The sequence below is a fragment of the Tenrec ecaudatus genome, chromosome 1 (genome assembly GCF_050624435.1).
Source record: "Tenrec ecaudatus isolate mTenEca1 chromosome 1, mTenEca1.hap1, whole genome shotgun sequence".
Lineage (NCBI taxonomy): Eukaryota > Metazoa > Chordata > Mammalia > Afrosoricida > Tenrecidae > Tenrec > Tenrec ecaudatus.
In genome coordinates this window covers 8,846,356-8,870,879 of record NC_134530.1, presented here as the reverse complement: position 1 = coordinate 8,870,879, position 24,524 = coordinate 8,846,356, and the positions used below count along the sequence as shown (strand labels likewise).

Sequence of the window (24,524 nt, the reverse complement as noted above, 5' to 3'; positions counted from 1 at the left end):
TCATTACCTACAGAATTGTCCAGTTGGGGCCGGCCTGAGGCAGTGAGGGGAAGAGCAGAGCAGAGCCCCTGTAGTACAGGTGGTATCCAGGGAAGACCACTATATATGTATATATGGAGCTCCTCCTTGCCGCCAGCACTCTTGTCGCAACTCTGTCTTGTCTTGTTGCAACTCCTTCTTTCTCTCCATGAGACAGAGAGCATTCTCACACACACATCTGTGGTCTACATAGATGCCGCTTTTTGTAGCATATGGCTGACTCTTCTAGTCTCCTAATTCTCTCCATTTTTTCAGGGATACAGGAATCTACCTCTGCTCTGTGAGTCACAGCTAGGGTGCTCTCTTTGCTCTTTCTTTCTCTGCTCTGACAGCTTCCAACTTCAGTGCTCACAATGAGTATTTCTGAATGCTATGCTCTCACACAACCTAGTGTATACAAGGATGGGGACCTGGTGCTTGGATTTTTTCCTCTCTACATATTGACACAGGAGTCGGAACTACACTGGAAAATTTTCATGACCCATTCAGGAGAAGATATGAAATATAACTCGTAAGTCGTGTGTGTGTGTGTGTGTATGTGTGTGTGTGTAAGAGAGAGAGAGAGAAACTATGTAGTGATTTTCCCCTGAAGGATGATTGTACATGTCCCGTTCTTTCCCTTGATTACAGGCTGCCTTTAAATCTGCTCTGATTCATGGTGACCTTTGGTGCAGCAGAATAAAACTCTACCTAGACCTGCACCATCTTCATGGTCATTGCTAGGTCTGTGCCCATTGTTTTCGCCACTGTCTCAGCCAAGGGGGTTTCTTTGATTATCACTGACCCTGCACTTTACTAGCCTGATGTTCTTATTGTTTTGTTTTAATCACCACTACAGTACCCACTTTTTTTTTTTTAACAATTTATTGGGGCTCATACAATTCTTATCACAGTTCATACATATACATACATCATTTGTATAAAGCACATCTGTACAGTCTTTGCCCTAATCATTTTTTTCTCCTCTTTTCTTTTTTTTACATTTTATTAGGGACTCATACAACTCTTATCACCATCCATACATATACATACATCAATTGTATAAAGCACATTCATACATTCCCTGCCCCAATCATTCTCAAAGCATTTGCTCTCCACTTAAGCCCCTTGCATCAGGTCCTCTTTTTTTTCCCCCTCCCTCCCCTTTCCCCCTCCCTCATATGCCCTTGGTAATTTATACATCGTTGTTTTGTCATATCTTGCCCTATCCGGAGTCTCCCTTCCCCCCTTCTCTGCTGTCCCTCTCCCAGGGAAGAGGTCACATGTGGATCCTTGTAATCAGTTCCCCCTTTCCAACCCACTCACCCTCCACTCTCCCAGCATCATCCCTCACACCCTTGGTGCTGAATGTATCATCCACCCTGGATTCTCTGTACCTCCAGCCCTCATATGTACCAGTGTACAGCCTCTGTCCTATCCAGCCCTGCAAGGTAGAATTCGGATCATGGTAGTTGGGGGGAGGAAGCATCCAGGATCTGGGGGAAAGCTGTGTTCTTCATCGCAGTACCCACTTTTCTGGTATATTTTTCTTGGGAGTGAAAAAAATACATTTTACTTTTTACTGGCATGCACTAATAGGGGTTAGTGATTTTTTTCCTGGGAGTTGTATATTGCCATATTCTATGGAAAATGTCATAAAATCACCCTGGCCAAACCCAAAATCATTGACTGCAGTCGATGGTGATACCAGGTGGCCCAGCGTGTTATAGCATCCAACTGAGCTCTTGAAGGTTCACTTAGTGGTGCTTTCTGCAGAAGCTAATCATTAGTCCTTTCTGACAGGACACCCGTGGGTTAGTTTGAACCTCTAATCTTTTTTAGTTGCCAAATAAGACTATTTATGCCACCCAGAGACTGATGCATCCACAGCAAGGACCCCAAATTCGTCTTATTCCTGACTAAGGAAGTGGAAGATGATAGACATTTTTAGTTAGAACATCAGGCTGGGATTTAGTGCTGAAGGAAAGTCTCATGAAATAAATGGCTTCCAAATGGAACTCCTTTTACAATATCTCCTTTGTAGAGAACAGTCATTAAAGTGCCTTCTCAGAAAGACCACTGCTTCTGTCTCTCCAATCAGCTTTTAATATCCCTTTTCGAGTTGTCAGAAATTTAAAAGCATAAGGAAGGGAAGATCCTAGTGCCCATTGGACTCTCTCCTCTGGATGCCTGCAGAGGGCATTTCTGTTTCTGAAAGCTAATGTCTCATCCACGGCAGAAACTACCATGCTGGACAAGGTTAGCACAAATAAAGCATACATAGTTCCCTTTCTGGTATGGTCTACTCTAGATACAAAGAATATTTAAGAAATTCCAAAGGTTTATAATTGTTCCATAGAACATACAGGCAGAGTCCAGCTTATTTTTGCTCAAAGAAAACCTTAAATAAAGTTATGGAGAACAGATGTCCTGTGATAGGTAGCTGAGAGTCATTTCAGCAAATTGTCAAAACCAAAGGGGAAGCAATTGTTGGGGGTAATGAGTGTTACAAAGCTGTATATATAGAATTTGAAATGGTGTATGGCCATGCCCATCTGTGCCCAGAAAAGTTCTCAGGATACCATTGTCTTCTCAAATTGTTCTACCTCCAAGTTTTCCTTTTGCTTTCCTCCCCTGCATGGCTGCATTGACTGCATCACAATTGTTTGATTCATCTTACTGTACCTTCCATGGCCCTAACCTACTGTATGTTGGGGTCAGTGATGAGTCAGAGTTTGACATATGATTACCTATATAAATGAGTTATTTCATTTGAAGAGAACTTTGTAAACAGTGTTCCCTATGGAACTAACGAACATCTTCTCACCAATAACTCACTTTAAGAAATTCAACCCTCCTCCCAATCTAGGTTGACACTAGACTACTGTCTATTAGAATAGCGCTAGGAAAAGGCTAGAATGTGTTATCAGAATTACCAAAACATGCCACAATGAAAGACACAGCTGAACGCATTATTGGAAAATTGTTGCAGACAGACTTGTTCATCACAGGATTTCTACAAACATTCAATCCGTAAACAGCACAATATCTGTGAAGCACAAAAAAGGGAAGAATGTATATGATTTAGAATCTACAACTCAATGTTTCCCCTAAAAGTTATTTATTTCTTCTCCTTCCACAGGTTTAACTACAGAGGCTATATTTATGTTCTGGCCTTTCTGTTTGCTATCGAGGAGATTAATAGGAGTCCCCACCTGCTACCCAACATGTCCCTGGGTTTCCGGCTCTATAATGCTTATCTCAGCGATGTTAGCACCCTAAAGAGCACCCTGGGCTGGCTCTCAGAAGGTGAGCCCCCCATACCTAATTTCACCTGCCAGAAACACACAAAGGGCATGGCTGTCATTGTTGCCCTCACCTCCATGTTATCAATGCAGACTGGGGCACTGCTGGAGCTCTACAGGACACCACAGGTATGGTTATGGGGGATGGACTTTTCCTTTTGCCGTGCGGTTCTTCCACCACATCAGTGAAAGAGCAAAGGGAGACAGCTCCATCAGGTTGCTCCTGCATGTGTGGGATGTTTTATTTTGGGTGGGAAACTGGGAAGGGATGCATCAGCCAGAAATTATTTTTGCATTAGGACCTATGCCAAAATAGCTTCCAGAAAAGCCGTTCCTCAAGTGCTTCCCAAAGGTGGACACTATTCTGGAAGAGGCAAACCTAAAGCTTTCACAAAGCTCGGGGAAGAATTCCATGATGATATAATGAAGTTCTCTGAATTTGGGATCTCACTTATAGTATCTTCAATTTTTAGCAATTATATCCAGTCATATGTTTTCGGATTTCGGCCATCATCTCATCTCCCTAGGGCTGCTCTAACAAATCCTGAAAGGGGATGGATGGTTTTCACGAAAAAAAATATTCATTTTCTCACAGTAGACACTAGAAGTCTGAAGTCAACACACTGACTTGAGAAACTAGTTGTCTCTGTCAGCATTGTGGGGGGGGATTCCTTTATTCTTTTCAGCTTCTGTTCCTTAATTCTTTGGCAATCTTTAAATGACATCAATATCCCCCCTACCCCCATGTATGTTTGCTTATATCTCTATCTATGATGTTCCTTATAGGTCTTAAAAATGACCAAGTTGAGGACTGCAGCCTACACATATGACCTCATTAACATAACAGAGGCAATCTTATTTCCAAAAGTGATTCCATCAACAGGTATTGGGATCAGGACTCTAACACAAATTTCGGGGATGTGTTTTTGCCCATATCAGACTAAACAGTTATGTTTTAAAAATTCCATTGAATTTAGGCTCCCAGGAAGCATATTTTTTAATGTCTTTCTGTCTACATATATTCAAAAATAATATATTGTATTCATTAATTTTTCTCCCACTTCTGAGTTTCACTGTCCCCTCCACCATTCCTCTGTGACGATCACAGCCAGCTTCTTTTGATGTAAAACACATTTTCTCATTTTATAATAATCATCTCCTAGTATTCTTCTCTATTGGATTGGCTAACTTCTCTCAGCATGGTGTCTTACAAATTTGTCCATGTCACCACATGCTCTACAGTTTTATCATGATTCTTGAATGATGCATATTATATTCCATTGCATGTAGAGATTAATATGTTTATCCACTTGTAGCCTGAATGGAGATTTGGTTGTTTCTCAATTTTCTTGCTATTATGGACTATACTGTACATGTGTACATGTTCACATGTAATAACTGTACATGTTTACATGTTTTAGTAGTTTAGCCCATTATTTATCTAGTTCAAATACTAAAGAGAGAGATGAGGCTTTCTATTCCCATAAGAAGCTACTGTGTTGGGAATCCACAGAGGCAGTGCTAGGCTGTCCTACAAGGTTGTTGTGAGTCAGAGTTGACAGCATGGCTGTGAGTTTGGCTTTTGAGTAAGATTGCTTGGTCCTACACTACATCTATGTCAATTTGTTTGAGGAAGCTTCCTTCTGTCTTCCATAGTGGTTGTGCAGTTTTACAGTCCAGTGAGCAATATGAAATTATTCCATATTTCCACATCCTCTCCAGCATTTGTTGTTAATATTACTATTTTTAATTTTGTTATCAGTGCCAGGTAAAGTGGTACCTAATACTGTTTTGAAATGAATTTCTTAAGTTGCCAGGCATCTGAAGTTTTCCCTCATATATTTTTCTTGCAAGCTAGATGTCAACTTTGATGAATTGTTTATTCAGGTCTTCTGCCCATTTTAAATGGCCTATTCAAATATATTATAATAGTCATGTAATTAGCATATCCACATCTATGCATTACTAATAATATTAATTTCCACCACTTGTCTGTCAGTTTGTTGTACTGTGGTGGCTAGTATGTTGCAGTTATGTTGGAAGATGTGTCACTTATGTGTCAAATGCCAGCAAGGTCACCCAAAGTGAACAGATTTCAGTGGAGCTTCCAGATGGAGAACAGACAATGAAGAAGCTTGATTCCTCACTTCAGAGGAAGAAGTTGCTGAAAACCATATGCATAGGTTTGAAGCATTTTCATATACTGAAAGCATAAACCAAGTATGCAGAGAGGTGCCAGACATACTTCCAGGAGATGTACCCTTCAAGTGTGAGGGCACTCAAAATGTGACTGAAATGGAGCTGATTTCATTGGGAAGAGTCAAGCATGTTGATGTGAGTTGGGAAAAGCTTACAGATATGGAGCCTCAAGATCTTCATGTGCTGATGGGGCACAGCTGAAGATAAGGAGGAACGAGTTGGACAAGTATTTTAATAAATGTAAATACAAATGTGTGAAGTATGAATCTAGGAAAATTGGCAGTGGTAAAAAATGAAATGAAATGAAAGAACATTGATATCATTCTAGGCATTAATGAGCTGAAATGGACCATCGGCCATTTTTGATTAGTAGATCATACAATTTACTATCCAGGAATAACACAGTTAAGAGGAAACTCATGGTATTTATTTTCAGAGTGGAGGTTGCTATATCCATCATAAAGTTAATGATATGTGTGAACTGACTATATCTACCTGCCTTCAAGAAATCCAATCAATAAGATTATTTCCAATTTATGTCAAACCCTGAAAAGCTAGTGATGAAGAAATTGAATAATTCTACCAACCACTTCAGTCAGAAATTGATCAAACATGCAATCAAGAAGCATTGATTGTGTGATACGAATTCAAAATTTAGAAAAACTGCGGAAGAACAGTTGTTGGAGAATATGGATGTAGTGACAGAAATGAAGCTGGAGAAAGAGTTTTGCAAAACCAAGGGCTTGTTCATAGAAAATACCCTTTTCCACAACATAGAAAGTAATGATAGACATGGATTCCCAAGATGAAATACACAGCATGAAATTGACTACATATGTGGTAACATAAGATGGAGAAGCTCAATATTAGCATCTAAAACAAGACCAGAGGTCAAATACGGAACAGACCATCAATTGCTTCTATGTAAGTTCAGGATCAACTGAAGAAAATTAAAGCAAGCAAAACAGAGTCAAGAAACCTCCTTGAGATTATTCCATCTGAATTTCAAGAACAGATTTGATGCATTAAACAGTAATGACAGAAGAACTGATGTGTACATCAGGAATATCATTCGTGAAGAAAGCAAAGGGCCATTAAAAAGCCCGGGAGAAAGAAAAGATCAAAGTGGATGTCAGAAGAGACACTGAAACTTGCTCTCAATCGTAGAGCAGCTAATTCAAATGGAACACAGGATGAAGTTATGGAGCTGAATAGAAAATGTCAAAGGGCAGCTGAAGAAGACACAACCAAGTATTATAAGAAATATAAAAGGACCTAGAATTAGAAAGCCAAAAGGAAAGAACACTCAGCAGATCTGAAACAGAAGGAAGGCAAGAAAATTTCAAAGTTTAAATGGCCATTTTAAAAGATTTTATAAGCAAACTATTGAAAATTGCCAGAAGCTTCAGGAGTAGAGAGAAAGAATACACAAGAGTTACACTATGTACCAAAAAGAACTACCGTATACACTCGAGTATAAGCTGAGTTTTTCCAGCACATTTTTAATGCAGTTTTGGGAGTAAAATTATGTGCCTTGGCAGATATTTGGGTTGGCTTATACTTGAGGATATACTGTAGTTGATTGTCCACTATTTCAGGAGGTAGCATATGTAAGAACCAATGGTGCTGAAGGAAGAAGTTCAAACTGCACTGAATGCATTAGCCAAAAACAAGGCTCCAGGAATTGTCAGATACACATTGAAATGTTTCAGAAAGCTGGAGAAGCTCTGGAAGCACTTGTTGGTGTCTATGCTAGGAAATTTGTAAGACAGCTACTTAGCCAAATGACTGGAAGAGATCTAACTTTGTGCCCATGCCCAAGAAAGGTGACCCAACATAATGATCAAACTATAGAACAGTATCACTGATATCACAAGCAAATCAAATTTTACTGAAGATCATCCAACCATCATTGCAGTAATACTTTGAAGAGGAACAGCCACAAGTTCAGTCCACAGTTAGAAGAGGATGTGGAACAAGGGATGTCATTCCTGATGTCAGATGGATGTTCACTCAATGCAAAACATATCATTAGATGTTTATATGTGCTTCCTTGACTGCAAAGGCATGGGATCATTTGGACCATAATAATCTCTGGATCACCTTGAGAAGGATGGGAATTCCAGAACACTTCACTGTGCTCATTCAGAACTTGTCAATGGATCAAGAAGCAGTTGTGCCAACCGAACAAGGGACTACAGCAAAGTTTAGAATCCGAACAACTATGGGTTGTACACTGTCCAATATTGTTCTGTCTGTATGTTGAGCAAGTTATGTAGAGAGGCTGAATTCTATGAGAGTATGGCATCAGGATTGGTGCAAGGTTTATTAACTGTGGCATTCAGATGACACATCTTTGTGAGCAATAAGTCAGGATGACTTGAAGCACTTGAGGATGAAAATCCAGGATTGTAGTTGTCTATATGGACTACAATTCAATAAAAGGAAAACTAAAATCCTCACAACTGAACCAATAGGTAACACCATGCTAAATGGAAAAAAGATTGAGGGTGTCACGGATTTTGTCTGACTTGAATGCACAATTAATGCTCATGGAATCAGCAGTCAAGAGGTCAACAGCTGCATTACATTAATCTGCTGCACAAGTCCTCTTTAGAGTATTGAAGAACAAGGATTTGAGGACTAAGGTGTGTTTGACCAAAGCCATTGTATTCTCCTTTGAAGTTGGACACTGAATGGGGAACACTGAAGAAGAATAGATGGATTTGAATTGTGGTGCTGGAGAAGAATACCATAGAATGCTGAAAGGACAAATCAATCTGTAAGGGAAGAAGTAAGGCCAAATGCTCCTTGGAGGTAAGGGTGACACAACTTCATATCATATTCTTTGGACGTATTGTCAGGAGAGACTAGTCCCTGTGGAGGGACATTATGTTTTGTACAGAGGATGTACCACTTGACTGGAAGATATCCACCTTTGTGTCCATTCCAAAGAAAGGTGAGCCAACATAATGCTTAAACTATAAAGAGGAAGGCTCTAGGCGAGGAGGATTGACACAGTGCCTGCATCAATGAGCTCAAGCATGGGAACCACTGTGGGGCTAGATCAGGACTGTGCAGTGCCTCCTTCTGTTGTGCATCGGCTCACTTTGGGTTGAGGCCATCGTGGTGTCAACTCACAGTCATGCCATCCTCCCAAAGATGTTTGTCTGTTTCTTCTTCAGGCATTGCCCTTCCCGACAGGTGTCTGAGAAGCCCTTTATCTGACAGGTTATTGCCAAAAGCTGTTCCCAGTCGGGGGGGGTGCCTTTTTGATATTTTGATACAGTCTCTTGGTGCACATGATTGCCATATTGTAGGAAGTCCCAGTTCTCTAACTATCTTCTGTTTGGTTTTTTGTTGTTGTTGGGCACTGGGGGCTATGTTTGCTGGTATACTGATGCTCTGGTTTGGGGCTTTTAAGTTTGTCCCAATATTTTCATTGATGATCTTACAGTTCTGGAGTTACATTTAGATCATTAATCAAATCTTTCACTTTTTTTAGGTATAGTGTGAGAGATGGCACTGGTTTCTTTCTTTCTTTTTTTGCAAATGGAGTTTCTATTTTGCTAGTAGCATTTGTTAAAGAAATACCTCTTCTCCATTTAATGTGGTTTGGCCTTTTATAAAGCCTGTAGGTGCTTCATTGTCTATCCTTGAGCCAATATCAGGGTGTTTTGACTCCTGGGACCTGTAATAAGTTTTGAAGACAGCAGGTGAGCGCCTTACTTCCTTTATTGACATTGTTTAGCAGTGGTGTGCTTCTTCTGAATTTCTTTAATTTCTGTATAAATTTGGTGATTGGTTTTTCCATTTCTATGAAGAATGATTCTTTGAGCTGGAACACAATTGTATTGTATATATAGATTATGTTAGGCAGCATTCACAGTTTCACAATATCAAGCTCTTCTATCCATGAATATGGAACATTCTTACATTTAAATAGATCTCTTTAGGCTTTTTATAGTAGTGCTGCATATGTTTTAAATAAAACTCTTGTTTCTCTGGTTAGGTTTATTGCTCAGTGTCTTATGTTTTTGGATGCCTATTATGAAGTTTTTTTTAATTTCCTTTTCAGAGTCTCTTCTGTAGTATGCAGTTCTGTTGATGTTGCTATATTGATTATCTATCCTTCCAGATGGCCAACCTTTTCAATTGGTGGCAACATCGTTTTGTCAAGTCCTTGGGGTTTGCTACATACAGAACCGTATCATTTCTAAACAGAGAGAGTTTTGCTTCTTTGCTAATCTGGATGTCTTTTTTCCCTTTTAATCTACATGCTCTGGGTAAGTCTTCAATAAGAGTGTGATATTTTCCCTAAGATCATTGAAGACAAAATGGGTTTATAAGCAAGTGTGGTGAAAACAGTGGATGGTGCCAACTATAAAAGATAGAGAGTTTGGGGTCTTAAAGACTTGAAGTTGGAAATGTGGTTATCTAGCAGGACTGCAACAAAGCCCACATGGAAGAAGCACACCAGCCTGTGTGATCATGAGATATCTATGTGAATATGCATCAGAAGTTTAAAAAACAAAGAAAAAACCACCAAAGAAACAAAACAAAGCAACAAGCAGTCAAATAGAAGTGAAGGAGAATGGACAAAGTGGAGGCCCCAAATCTACCTGAAAGTTACCTGGACAGTCCCTCACAGAAGGGCCACATGGAAAGGATATTAAGTTCAGGAATGCAGTATAACACTGAGGAAATGCACAACTATAGTCTACTTCTTTAATACTACTCCCCTCACTATTATGGTTCTTGTCTTACCTCATTAACCGAGTTAGACATGGGTATGCTCATGTGAATAATTATGAATGTTTGATGCCTGAAAGCTAAGATAGATAACCCTTCAGAAATAGTGATAGGAGTAATGATTCCCTGGGAGTATGGGAAGAGAGGTGTCAGGAAGTGGGGGAAAGGGGTACTGATAGCAATGATGACTGTACAATCCTACTCGAGGGAACGATTCACAGAAATGTAGGTGAATGGATATGTTGGATGGTGTAAGACACAGATAAAAATAATAATAATCATTTATAACATAACAAGGGCTCCTGGGTTGTAGGGTGGGGGAGGGAGGGGATAAAGGGAGCTGATATCAAGGAGTTCAGAAACATGTTTTGAATCTGATGGTGACAGCTAGTGTATGAGCATGCTTGATCTAATTGAATTACAAATTGTTTCAACATCTATAAGAGCTCCCAATAAAGTGATTAAAAATGAAAAGAGTTGATAAAGGGCATCTTTATCATCTGGTCCCTGCTCAAAGGGGAAGTGCTCTCAGTTTCCCCCAATTGAGTGAAAAGGTGACCATTGGTTTGTGTATATGGCCTTTCTTATGTTGCTGGGCTACCTTTCTATGACTGCTTTTTTGTTCATTTTTATAAAAAATCAGCATTGAGTTTTGTTGAATCCCTTTTCTGCATTGACCGTTGTACTTATACATTTCCTTTTGTTTCTTTTATGGTGATAAGTATTGTTTGTTTTTCTAGCACTGGATAAACCCTACATACCTGGAATAAATCATACTGGATTATGATGTATTCCTTTTTATGTTTTGTTCAATTCTGTTGGCTAGAATATTGTTGGAAATTTTGTGCCTGTGTTTATTAAGGATATTGATCTGTAATATATTCTTCTGGTAATATCTTTTCCTGGTTTTGGCACTAGAGTTCTACTCACTTCATAAAATGAGTTCCGGAGTTGGCTGTTCCTTCTATATTCTGGGTTAATTTGTGTAAAACTGGTGCCAACTCTTCTCTAAATGTTTGGTATTATTTCCCAATGAAACTGTCTTGTCCTGCTATTTAAAAAAATTATTGGAGTTTTTAATAACCTGATCGATGTCTTCAGTAATAGGACTGGCAAGGTTTCCCAGATCAGATTGTGTTCATTTAGATAGGAAGTGTGTGAATAGAAATTTGTCCGTTTATTCTAGCTTTTCAAATTTGTTGCCCTATAAGCCTTTATAGTATTGTTTAGTTATCTTTTTAATTTTGGTTGCTTCTCTTGTGAATCACCTATTTCATTTTTTATTTGTGATATTTATATCTCCCAATTCTTTTCCTTTGTTAGATTAGCCAGCGATTTGTTGATTTTGTTAATCCTTTCAAAGAATTAACACTGTCTTGTTAATTTTCTTTATTGTTTCCTATTTTCTGATTTTCTGTATTTATGCTCCGCTCTCTATTATTTCACTCCGTTTGGTGGTGAAGAGTTTATTTGCTGATCATATTTGAAATGGTAAAGATAGTTGTTAAGGTGTTGACCTAGTTCTGTTTTTGTTGTGTGTGTTCCTTGCTATTAATTGCTCTCTGACTACTGCTTTCGATGTATCACAAGGTTTGGTATATTGTATATTCATTCTTGTTTAATTCGAAGAATTTTAAAATAACATTCCTTATTTCTTAAATTTTTAATAGATTTAAAGTATGTTGAAGTTAAATTCCACGGGTATGATTTCCCAACCCAATAGATTCCTAATTTTTAGTATTTTACTGCTGTGTTCATTTTGTTTGTGCAATTTCTTCACTTTATTTTCATTTTACTCTTTGTAGTATTTGTGGTTGTCCTCTTTTAGATTTCAGTTAAGGATTGCTATCTTCTTTGATGGTCGCATATTTTTTCTAGATTTTAGGTATTTTGTTCACTCTTCAGAAACATTTCCTCTCCATTCTCCTGATTGATGTTCATATTTATCCTCTATTACTTTGTTTTCTTCAATGCAGAATGTTATACTTGGTTCCATATTTTCGTTGTGGTAAGTTTAGTGATTCACTTTTGTGTTCGTTCAACTTTTTACAGGTTATATTCTCCCCTGTCAGGATGTTAAGGGTAGGGTATTTTCTTCCACCATTTCATGGAACTATTGGTGCTATTTTGCTTTTCTGTTTAGTTTATGAAATGTAAATCATCTCATGTAATTCTTCAGCTTTCTTCACATTCTTTTGTTGTTCTTACAGATATTTCTTCAAACTCCCTAATTTGGCTCTCACTGGTTCAATTCTAATACTTTGCCATGTCAAAGCATTATCTAGCCCTAATATATTAATGCTTATATGATGAATTTCTATTTTAAGGTTAATCTGTAATTTCATATTTTTCATGGCTTCCTGTTTTGTCAGATTGCTCTTGTAGTGTTTACTATTTTTTTTCTTGGTGTGTTTTTTTTATGTAGCTCAATCGTTTCATCCATTGTTGAAAGCAGCTGAGCATCATTGTTCTAAACGTCTTCATGGGTGGATTATAATGCCTTATAATCCCCAGTAAGAGCCTATGAGTCTGTGATTCTGCCTCTTCCTTGTGTTCCCTACCTTTGTGTGTGTGTTTGCATTTGTGTGTTATCTTATTTCTAATTTCTCTGGAGATTACCTGATGTTTATACTACATATTTTTTGTGTTTTGGGGTTTCTGTTTATTGATCCAGTGTTGTTGGTGTGGATAATGTTCTCTGACAGGGAGTTGTAGCTTTTGAATACATTTGGGGGTAGCTGAGTCATCTCTTAATAGCCAATTCCAAGAAGAGATTGATGATGAATAACAACAACAACAAATCAAGAACACAGAGGTTCACACAGAGAACAGAATCGAACAGAGACATACTCAAAGTTGAAAATGAAACACCATCAATAACTACAGAAATCAAACAGAAAAATCCTGAAAACATCAAATCTTCTAAAATTGGAGCTGGCTGGCACTTTTTGTTAGGGTCCTAGTGCCTAAGCCATTAGAGATTTTCGGCCAGCGACACAAGTAGCCTCCTCTCCAGATACAATGACTAAGAAAGGAGGAAGAAAACCAATGCAAGAAACCCCCATCCGTTCTCTTGGCCTCAGTATGCTTTTGTCCCACTGCAGGTTTGGGAGTTCATGTCTCTGTTTGAACTGAATGTCAAAGCTGGACTGAATGCCATATTGCAACGCTCATAGCTGCCAACAAGCAAACATGTACCAGGGGAAGAGGGTAGTTAGTGAATTTCAGCCTCTCGTTCCCTAAACCCCTCTGTGCGCTCCCATCAGTTCTTCCCTCCCTCCGCGTGCACTTGCCTCCCAGATATGTAAAGGCAGGTACAGCTGTCCTCTGTGGGATTCAAACACTTTCTCCCAGTTCCCTGATTGGAGGCTTCTGTGCAGTAGGAGGGGCTTATTGGTAGGTAGTTGGCCAACTGAAAAATTGGACCTTTCTCTGTTTCCTTGCATGGGATTCTCCCTTCAATTTCTGAGTGGGTGTCTGGCCAGTCAACTCTTTTATCTCTAAAATTGAGAATTCCGGGTTTAACTTCTCCCTCTCCTCCTCCTCCTTTGCTACTTCCTCTACACCCTCTCCTCTTGTTTCTCCCCCTCTCTCTTTTAGTTTGCTGCAAGGGGGAGATGTAGAGCATTTGCCTAACCTGCCATGATTTAACCGAAGATCTTAAAATTCTTCACAAATAATAACACACTTAGTCCATATAATGAGACGATAAAGGATGCCATTTTGCACCGTTAAAAGATGTGAGAACTAAAGTGAACAGAGGTTAATGAACATGTCCAAAATCATTTAACAACTCACAACAAAGTCGAGAATTGAAATTAGTTTATCTGACTCTGAATATTCCTTCCTTCCCATTGTGCTATTTTCGAGATGTAAATGGTAGCTAAAGGAGCTCAGTGAGGCGCTAGTCCAGCATCAGCAGGTGGATCTCACAGCTGCTCCATCAGAGAAAGACTGGGAAATCTGCTCCTGGCAATCATCAGCCTGGAGAACCCTCGAGGGGGGGTTCACTCTGTCCTGCTGGGTCACTGTGAGTCACAAAGGCACCTTTCACACCTTAGCACAACACCTGATCATGTGAAATCCCTGCTCAGTCTGCTTCCAGAAGGTCTGAACCATGAAAAGCCTGCGGAGTGTGGCTCAGCTGTGCACACTGGGGGTCCGATCATGCTCTCTGTAATTATCTTTTAAACTTTGCTTTGAGGAACTCATACAGAACATTTCTCTTTTTTGACTCAGGTCTTCTGTGGCACTTTTAATCCTTTGTTGAGAAATAAGGACCAATTTTCCTCACTCTATCAGATGGCCCCCAGCAACACTTATCTGGCTTCTGGAATAGTCTCCTTATTTATCCATTTTGAATGGACCTGGGTCAGTACCTTAATGTCTGATGATGCAAAAAGTGAGCAGTTTCTTTGGGACCTTAGAAGATAAATGGCCATGAAAGGTGTCTGTGTGGCATTTATGGAAAAGATTTCTGTGACAGACAGATTGAATAAACCAGCTGATTTGACCTTCATTCTCAGAATATTAGACTCATCTGCCAATGTGGTCATCTGTATGGTGATGGAATTATATTAACTGTTCTGAGCATAGAAGGATACTATCACCTGACAACCCACAAGGTATGGATCGCCGCATCCCAGTGGGAAGTGTTTGACTTATCACTTAACCTCTTCTTAAATACTTTCCATGGGTCTCTTTTGTTTGTACCTCAGAGTTCTGACATACCTGGTTTCAAGCACTTTGTAAGGACAGTGAATCCCTCCAACTACCCAGAAGACTTTTTCCTTGCAAAATTATGGCTCACTAGTTGCAAGTGCTCCTTTGCAGGAACTGTATGTGGGGAAATGTTTGAGTGCCCACCCAATGCCTCCTTGGCATCTCTACCTAAGTTTTTTTTTTCTACCTAAGTTTTTTATGGACATTAAAATGATGAAATCAATCAAGTATATCTATAACACTGTGCATCTGGTGGCCCAAGCTCTCCATGAAATGATATTTATGGGAGGAGAAGAAACACTGTCCCTGATGGAAGCCAAATCCCCTGTCTTTCTCCCCTGGCAGGTTTAGCTTTTTCTTACATTTGGTTTATGTTACTGCCTTATTCGTTTCTGAAATCCAATTTATTGCAGTATAAAATTATGACCATACTTTTAATAGCTAACTTAATCTTGAAGAATGGGGTAGAATTCAAACTTTCTAAGACAATAAAACACACTAATTTCAAATCTACATAATATTTAAAAACACAATAAAAAGCTATAGTCATTAAAATATTAAGGACTCAAAAACAGGGGAAAAAGCTATTTGTGCCAATAAAGATTTAGAGTACCATACACTGTGTAGGGTTGGTATGATTCTGAACTGACTTCGTGGTAAGTGGTTTGCTTTCTGTTTTGTTCCATTTTCTTTTTTTTTTGCTGGCGTGAAAATCGATACTGGTATATTGATGCACATATAGACCAATTCAATAGTGTTGAAGTTCCACGAATAAATGCATATACCTATGATCAACGGGTTTTTGACAATACATCCCTTTTTGCATTTGAAGAAGCTCTCCATGAGCCCTAAAGAAAACCAATGGTTAGCTTTCGGAACCATCCCAAAAATAGTCATCAGAAATATATTGTAATGGATAGTTTAAATTAAATAATAATGTCTGGTGGACATGTGCCAGAAATGATTTGATTTATTCTATCTTACTAGCCTAGAGTGTGGTAGTTCAAAATCAACTAGCGACATCACAACAAAAAACCCAGGGACAAGGGAACAACAAGACATCTACAATTGATGGCGAGGAGGGCATACAATGCTTGGTTGGGTTCGATGAAGTGCAGTGTAGTTGAGAGGAAATACAGAAAGCTGAATGAAGGTTGAATGCGATGGTAGGACAGGAAGAAAGTAAACTGAAATAGAGGAGAGGACTAGTTGGCAAATGGTGATTTACAGAGTTCTAAATACTGGCATATACATATGTAAATATATTTATATATAAAGATAGGGAAATAGATTTATGTACATTTACTTATATGTTACTTTTTAAGGCAGAAGACAGACACTGGGCCTCTACTCAAGAAGTCCCTCAATGCAAGAACACTGTGTTCTAATAACCTGGCATTCTGTCATGCTTACCTTCCTGAAACAATTGCTGAAGACAAGATGGGTGCATAAGCAAATGTAGTGAAGAAAGCTGATGGTGCCCAGCTATCAAAAGATGTAGTGTCTTGTAAAGGTTTGAAGCTAAACAAGCATCCCTCTAGCAGGGAAATATTAAAACCCACAAGGACAAGCACACCAACCTGTGTGATCACAGGTGACCTTGTGATCAGGTATCAGGCATCAGAAGATGCAAAACAAAAATCATTTTGATGAGAACGAAGGGGGATGGAGTGGAGACTCCAAGCCCATCTGTAGACAATTGGACACACCCTCAATGAAGGGTCACAAGGAAGGGATGAGCCAGTCAGGGTGCAGTAAATAGCACTGGTAAAACACACAACACTCTTCTAGTTTTTTAATGCTTCCCCACCGCAGCACTCCCATGACCCCAGTTCTATCATACAAATCTGGCTAGACCAGAGCATGTACACTGGTACAGATTAGAGGGTTTGACACACTGAATCCAGAACAGATAACCCCCTCAGGGTCAATAATGAGAGTAGCAATATGATGAAGGGAGGGGGAAGGTGGAGGGGGAAGGAACAGAAAGGGGTGACCGATCACAATGCTCACCATACAACCTCCCACCCCCACACATGGTGGATGAACAACAGAAATGTGGGTGAAGGGAGACAGCAGATGGTATAAAATATGAAAATAAAAATTAATTTTTAAATTATCAAGGTTCATGAGGGTGGGGGGTTTGGGGAGGGAGGGGGGAAAAGTGTTGCTGATACCAAGGTCTCAAGTAGAAAGAAAGTATTTTGGAAATGATGACACCAACACATGTACAAAAGGGGGTTAGCACAATTGATGTATGGATTGTTATGAGACCCCAATAAGATGATTCATTAAAATTTAAAAATGTCCGCTAATTACAGACAAGAAAGCCCCATTGTGGTTGCTAGGAGCTGGTGAGTTATATGGACTCATAGCAGCCTTGTGAACGACAGGATGGAAACCGAGTCCTTTCAGGCATTCACTGGGTCAGTTCATCTTGTTGAAGGTCTTCCCCTTGTTCGCTGCCATGCTACTTCATTAAGCATGATGTCCTTGTCTAGGACTTGTCTCTTGAGCCAACATGTCCAAAGTATGTGACATGAAATCTCTCATCCTTGGCTCTAAGGAGCATTATGGCCATATTTCCTCCAGACAAATCTGCTTGCTCTTTTGAGATCCATGGTATTGTCAATATTCTTTACAGTACCATAATTTAAATTTAAAAGCCAAATTGATATTGAAGAATATGATAGGAATCATACTTCCCAATATAATCCTTCTTTGGCTTTGTTTTTATTTATTTAAAAAATAATTTTATTGGAGCCTCATACATCTCCTATCATAATCCATCCATCTATTATGTCAAGCATATTTGTACATATGTGGCTATCATCATTTTGAAAACCTTTCCTTTCACCTCGAGCCTTTGGTATCAGCTCCTTGTTTTTTCCCTTCCTCCCTAACCCTCCCACCTGGCTTTGCTTTTAATGTCAAGGTTTCACATGCATATGAGGTGATTTAACATAGCATCCCTTGGATTAGGCACACCTTAGTCCTCAAGATTTTGCTTTTCAAAATTTAAAGAGGTCTTCTGCAGAAGAGTGAAACAATGCAGGACAAACTTTCTTCCCTTGGGTGCTGCTAAAACATATCTACCTTGGTGAGCCTGCTGGCATTTGAAATGCTGGTGGCATATCGCTTCCAGCACCACAGCAACACACAAGTCACCACATTATGAAAAACTGATGGGTGATTGGAGGAGAAACCCCATGCAGCATCTCAAATATGTTATACTTAGGGTTAGCATGCCTCAGAATTGCTTGAAGGATGTGATTCTGAATTTGGGTTTTTTCCTGGAGCGCTTAGGGTATCTCATTCTTTGGACAATCAGAATAAGCAGCGTATTCTATAAGTGGGGGAGGAAGAGGGAAGGGGAGAAGATCTGTCTGGGTATTGTGTCTCCAATGTCCATGTTCCTCTCATTTATCATAATGCTTTTCCTTCAGCTCCATCAAGTCCTACAACGCACTCAACTGGAAAACAGCGCTGGAGAACATGTCTCGCTGGGTGAAAACAGATGTGAGATGTCACGATATGAGATTTTTAATTATTTGAATTTTCCTGAAGGTTTTGAACTTCAAGTGAAAGTAGGAGAGCTTGTTTCCCAGGGCCTACATGGTCACAGTTTGATGATCCAGGAGGAGCTGATAGAATGGGCTACTGGATTTGAAGAGGTTAGATGAAGTCATCAACAACATCCCCACAAAAAGACAGCATATGATAATCATTGCATAACCAAGTAACTCGCTACAAAATCTGTGTTAGTAATATATTGTTTAATTTATTTGTTGGTACCAGTGGATGTTAAAGAACAACTTTAATTACAGAGAGCTCATGTTTTCCAGAGTAGAATTGGTTCCTAGTGGTTTCTTACCTGTAATCTTTACAGAAGTAGGTGGTCAGATTCTCTCTCTCTCTCTCTCTCTTTTTTTTTTTGGCATCACTGGGTGGATTATGACTGACTGCATGGGACTAACATTGGTCAGAATCAATTTGAGGGTGATATATTTGTATTTATCTCCTTGTACTACATTCTCACCTATGGACCAATTTTAAAAAGTAATTTAGTAAGTTATCAGATAAGCAGAATGATTATTTATTGAAAAGAAAGAAGAAAAACTAAAAACTAGAACAAATTGAAATCGACCTTAAGGACAGCAAATGATAACGTGCTGCATTTTAATCTAACTGCATTCACAATAATCCACTCCTCAATTGAGGATTTATTTTAATCTGTTTTACTTTGTTATTCTAATAGTCTTCGTTGCTGTTGTGGTTTGTGTTGTAATGTTTTTTCTGTACATGAAATCCAGGATAGGAAAATCTATAGAAGCGGTACCTGGGTGAATGGCTCCTTGGTATGGCAGGCGTGGTTGGGGGTAAATGCGGTGCTAAGAACAATGAGGACAATAATGTAGAAAGTGTTCTAAAACTAATGGTGGTGATGATTGTACAACTCTTCTGGATGTGACTGAACAATTTGTATCGCACAATTTGTGAATAATATGCTAATTCAAGCTGTTTGGAAAAAGGAAAAGAAAACCCATGAGGAAGAAGTAAAAGAGCATTTACTGTGTGTGGTTGAAAGTGTGCTGTTTGAGATGCACAAAACATACGACAGAACCCTACACTTACTGTTGTCAAGTTGATTCCGACTCAGGGCTGTCCCATGTGACAGAGCAGAACTGGGACCAATAGGGTTTCTTTGACTTGATTCCTTGTAGAAGGATATTCCCCACAGCAGGTGGTGCTTCTAGGTGACTTCAGACAGCCAAACACTCAGTTAGTAGCTGAGCAACCTCACTGACCCCACCAAGGGAATTCTGTGCATAGAAACCAGGCAGGACCTAATCTGGTGACCTAGAATTTTCATGAGCTATGCACATGATTGAAACTGGATGTACTCATTTTTACCCCCTGAATGGAAAATGTATTCTACTTGACTTGCATCAACAGGACAGATCCTCATAGTGTTTTGAGCTCCCTGTCTGTGTCCATTATGGAAAAATAAGGCTTCATACATTGAAAGCAATGTCAAGGGGCTCTGGTTAACAAAAGTTAAAAATTTGGTAGTTGGAACCTCTAGGACCTGTAAGAGAAAAGGGGCTATCAATTTGATTGTGTAAAGATTTGCTTCTCTCTTTGAATCCAAATGGGCAATTGGCCTTTGTCTTATAGGGCCATACCAAGTCAAAGTTCCTTGACAACAACAAGAGGCTACTCAATACCACATAATAAAAACAGCATTATGTTTGTCAATATTATTATAAGATACTATTCATTCATGCAGTTTATTGAACAATTACCAATGATTGTTTTCTTTCAGACACCCCATTTTCTATGTAGCAAGAGCTGTGGCCCGGGATACATGAAAATTCCTCAGGAAGGAATGCCTGTCTGCTGCTTTTATTGTACTTTCTGTCCAGAAAGAAGAATTTCTAATCAAACAGGTATGAACTGACAAAAATTCACAATCAATTTCTTTAACTTCTTATGAAGCCTATAAGTGGCCATGGGCAGCACAAAGTGTGAAGCACTCAATTATATTCCCAACCTACCCAGAGGTGCCCCAAACAAAAGGCCTGTGGATCAGCTTCTGGAGATCAAAGAACAGAACAGCCAATGGAGTACAGTTTCTCTGCACTTCAGGGTATGAATGTTGTTAGTGAAGCTGACTCAAAGGAAAAAACAATGATTCAAACAGGTCACATAACTTCGTGGGCAGATGATATGTGGGTTTTTAAAAATCAGAGTTGTCAGGTGGATATAGAGAAGCAAAAATTAAAACAAAACTTAGAAACCTCTCATATGAGCAGCCTAAGGTTTTAAAGAGGTCATGTGAGCACCCTAAGGTTTGAAACCTCTTTCCTCTGTCTCATACTCCCTCTCACTTTTCTCTCTAGATAGTGATCAATGTATGGAGTGCCCCCAAAGTCAGTACCCCAACACAGAGAGGACTCCCTGTCTACCCGAGTGTGACTTTCCTGGCTTATCAGGACCCACTGGGGATGGCTCTGGCCTGCACAGCTCTGTGCTTCTCTGTCGTCGTGGCCATGGTTTTGGGGGTGTTTGTGAAGTACCGAGACTCTCCCATGGTCAAGGCCAACAACTGCACTCTCAGCTATGTCCTCCTCCTCTCCCTCCTCCTCTGCTTCCTCTGCTCCTTACTCTTCATTGGCCGTCCAAACACAGTTATCTGCATCCTCAGCAACATCTCCTTCGCAGTGATATTCACTGTGGCGGTTTCCACTGTTTTGGCCAAAGCCATCACTGTGATTCTGGCCTTCAAGGTCATGAGATCTGGAGGAATTCTGAGGCAGTTGCTGGTGTCTGGGGTTGTCAATTCTGTGGTTCCCTTCTGTTCCCTTATCCAATTGATTATCTGTGGCATCTGGCTGGGAACCTCACCCCCTTTCATTGACACTGACTCATCCTCTGACCCCAGGAGCATCATCATTGAGTGCAACAAGGGCTCAGTCACTGCCTTCTATTGTGTCCTCGGGTACCTGGGATTCTTGGCCCTGGGAACCTTTTCCTTGGCTTATCTGGCCAGGAACCTGCCTGACACCTTCAATGAGGCCAAGTTCCTGACCTTCAGCATGCTGGTGTTCTGCAGTGTCTGGGTCACCTTCCTCCCTGTCTACCACAGCACCCAGGGGAAGGTCATGGTGGCTGTGGAGATCTTCTCCATCTTGGCTTCCAGTGTGGGGATTCTGGGCTGCATCTTTGCCCCAAAGTGCTATGTCATCTTCCTAAGGCCAGATGGAAACACATCAAAAAGGTTAAAGAGTAAGACATATATGAGGAGATGATGCTCACAATCCCTTTTGTTTGTTTTCGCATATATTTCATGACAAAGAATGTGTGAGCCTGAAAAATAAACTACCACATATTCACAGCCAAACTGTAAGTAACTAATTCATCTCCTGATATGTCTTGAATTAAAAAGAAATCTTGTTGTTTGGTGCTTTAGTGTGATAAAAACGAGGCTTTCTTCTCTGATAAATGGTTACACTCACAGAAACCCACAGGGGGCAACTCTGCTCTGTCCTATAAGGTCTCTATGGCTCAGAATTCTCTAGATGGCAGTGAGTTAGTTGCTTTGGGATCAGTTCCTACTCAGAGCAACCCTGTGTATGGCAGAACAAATAAGACTAACTGGTGCTGTACCATCCTCATTTTTGTTGCCATATTGGGGCTCATTTTGTAGCCACTGTTTCAGTCCATCTCCTTCAGGAGCTCTCTCTCTTTTTCACCCCCAGACACTCTGTTTTCCCAAGCATGAAGTTCTTTTCCAAAAGACGGGTCCCTCATGAGAACTGGTCCAAAGTACATGAGATGAAGTCTTATCATCCTCACAGATCCGTTTGCATGTCATAATTGAAATTTACTAGTTCTGACACTGCATGGTTATTGCTCACTGGGACAAGTGTGTTCTTGTGATGTTTTCTCAATTCACACTCAAGATTGTATTTTTGCTCTCATGAACTTAATTTTATTTTTGTCAGTTTCAAGATCAGGGGCCACCCATGGTACAGACCATTACCTGCTAATCAGGATGTTTCAGATGAAGCATTCTAGCATTCCCATTCTTCTCAAAGGTATCCAGAATGTGTTTTCACCTACACAGTGAAATGCATTTTCATGGTCAATGAACACAAGTAAACACCTTCTCGTATTCTCTGCCTACAGCCAAGATTCGTCTGATATCAGCAAAATAATCCCTGTTGCATGTCCTCTTTGAATCTGTCCTCCACTGATGGCTCCCTGTTAATGTACTGCTACATCCGATGTGTAATAAACTTCTGCAAAATTTTACTTGCATGGATTAACAATGTTATTGTTATCTGATTTCTGTATTCTGTTAAGTTACCTTTCTTTGGAATGAATATGAACATGAATCTCTTAATCAGTTAGCCATGTCATGTCCTCCAAATTTCCTGATGTAGTGCAGTGAGTGTTTCCAGAGTTTCATAAACTTGTTGGAACATTTCAGTTGATATTCCTTCAATTCCTGGGAACTTGTTTTTGGCTAATGCTTTCAGTATAGCTTGGACTGACTTCAGTGCTCTTGGTTCTTGCTCATATGCTTCCCCTTGAAATGGTTTCATGCCCGCTAACTATTTTTGGTAGAGTATTCTGTATTCTTTCCATCTTCTTTCAATGCTCCCTGAATCATTCAATATTTTATCCATATAATCTTTAAATATTGCAACTCGTGGTTGGAAATTTTTCTTGAATTCTTTCAGTTTAATGCAAGCTTAGCATATTCGTCCTTTTGTGTTTTCTAACACTGGGTCTTTGCACATATCACTATAATATTTTGCTTGTCTTTTTGACTGCCTTTTAAAATTTTCCGTTCAACTCTTTGATCTCATCATTTTTCCATTTGCCTTAGCTATGCTATGATTAAGAACAGGTTTCAAAGTCTTTTATTTTTTCAGAGTTTTTTTCTTTTAAATCATTTTACTGGTGGCTTGTACAACTTTTCTCACAATCCATACATACATCCATTTTGTCGAGCACCTGTGTATGTTTGTTGCCCTCATATTCTGAAAACATTTGATTTCTACTTGAGCCATTGGTATCAGCTCCTTATTTTCCCTCATCTCTCCCTACCACCCACCTCATGAGCCCTTGATAATTTATAAAGCCTTATTTTTTTTGTTATATCTTACACTGTCCAACATCTCCCTTCACCCACTCTGTTAATAGAATTCTCTTGAGAGATAAAACCAGATAGCTGATAATTATATATATATATATATATATATATATATATATATAAAGATAGATAAATGATACAAGAAATGAACAGTTAAATTATAAACAGATAGATATATAATATAAGAAATAAACAGTTAAGTTATAAATAGATTGATATATAATATAAGCAATGAACTGTTAAATTATAAAGCCATACAAACTGCTCAGTGCGACTCACTCCCTTGAGAGAGTTGTGAGACACTGGACGGCCTTCAAGTCTTGAGTGTTGTCAGGTAGTCCTCTATATAGAGAGCTAGGGCATCCCAGCACAGCCAGCAAACAGCAAGACGGGTTACCAAAGCTCAGCCCAGTCACCAAATGTAAATCCTCAGCTCTGGAGATGTAAATTTCTATCGTGTGTTCTTAAAGGGACCTCGACTTAGAGCGATACAATCCAGAGGCTAGGCATCCCACAGGTAGTGTGCCCTTTAAATTGATGCACAGAACAAGCAAGGTACTTGCACACTGGTCTGATGTTTAAAGAGCGAGAAACAAGAAAGGTGAATCTCACTGAGTCATTTATCTCTCCACCCTTCAATTAATGCCACATGTGTTTATCAGCCAGGCTGGCACAATAAACTATCTCAATCCACCCCTTGCCCACCTGGCACCTGTAAACGATTCTTTAGCCATATATACTTATATAATTTCCAGACATTGATGAACTCACACTTATACTTATCATCAATCTTCTATCATACATGTAAATAAAAACACACTGAGTCCAATTGTATCTGATATATCATACCTGAACAAAGGAAA

The 24,524-nt window shown here is 39.5% G+C and overlaps 1 protein-coding gene across 1 annotated transcript; it reads left to right on the top strand.

Moving 5' to 3' along the window:
* The first annotated feature begins 2,968 nt into the window (after positions 1-2,968).
* LOC142438452 (vomeronasal type-2 receptor 116-like) lies at positions 2,969-21,808 on the top strand. The gene is given in 6 exon segments (XM_075540790.1): positions 2,969-3,051; positions 3,161-3,452; positions 18,443-18,670; positions 20,323-20,446; positions 20,900-20,963; positions 20,965-21,808. Coding segments are annotated over 6 exon segments (1,635 nt in total).
* Positions 21,809-24,524: the final 2,716 nt, after the last annotated feature.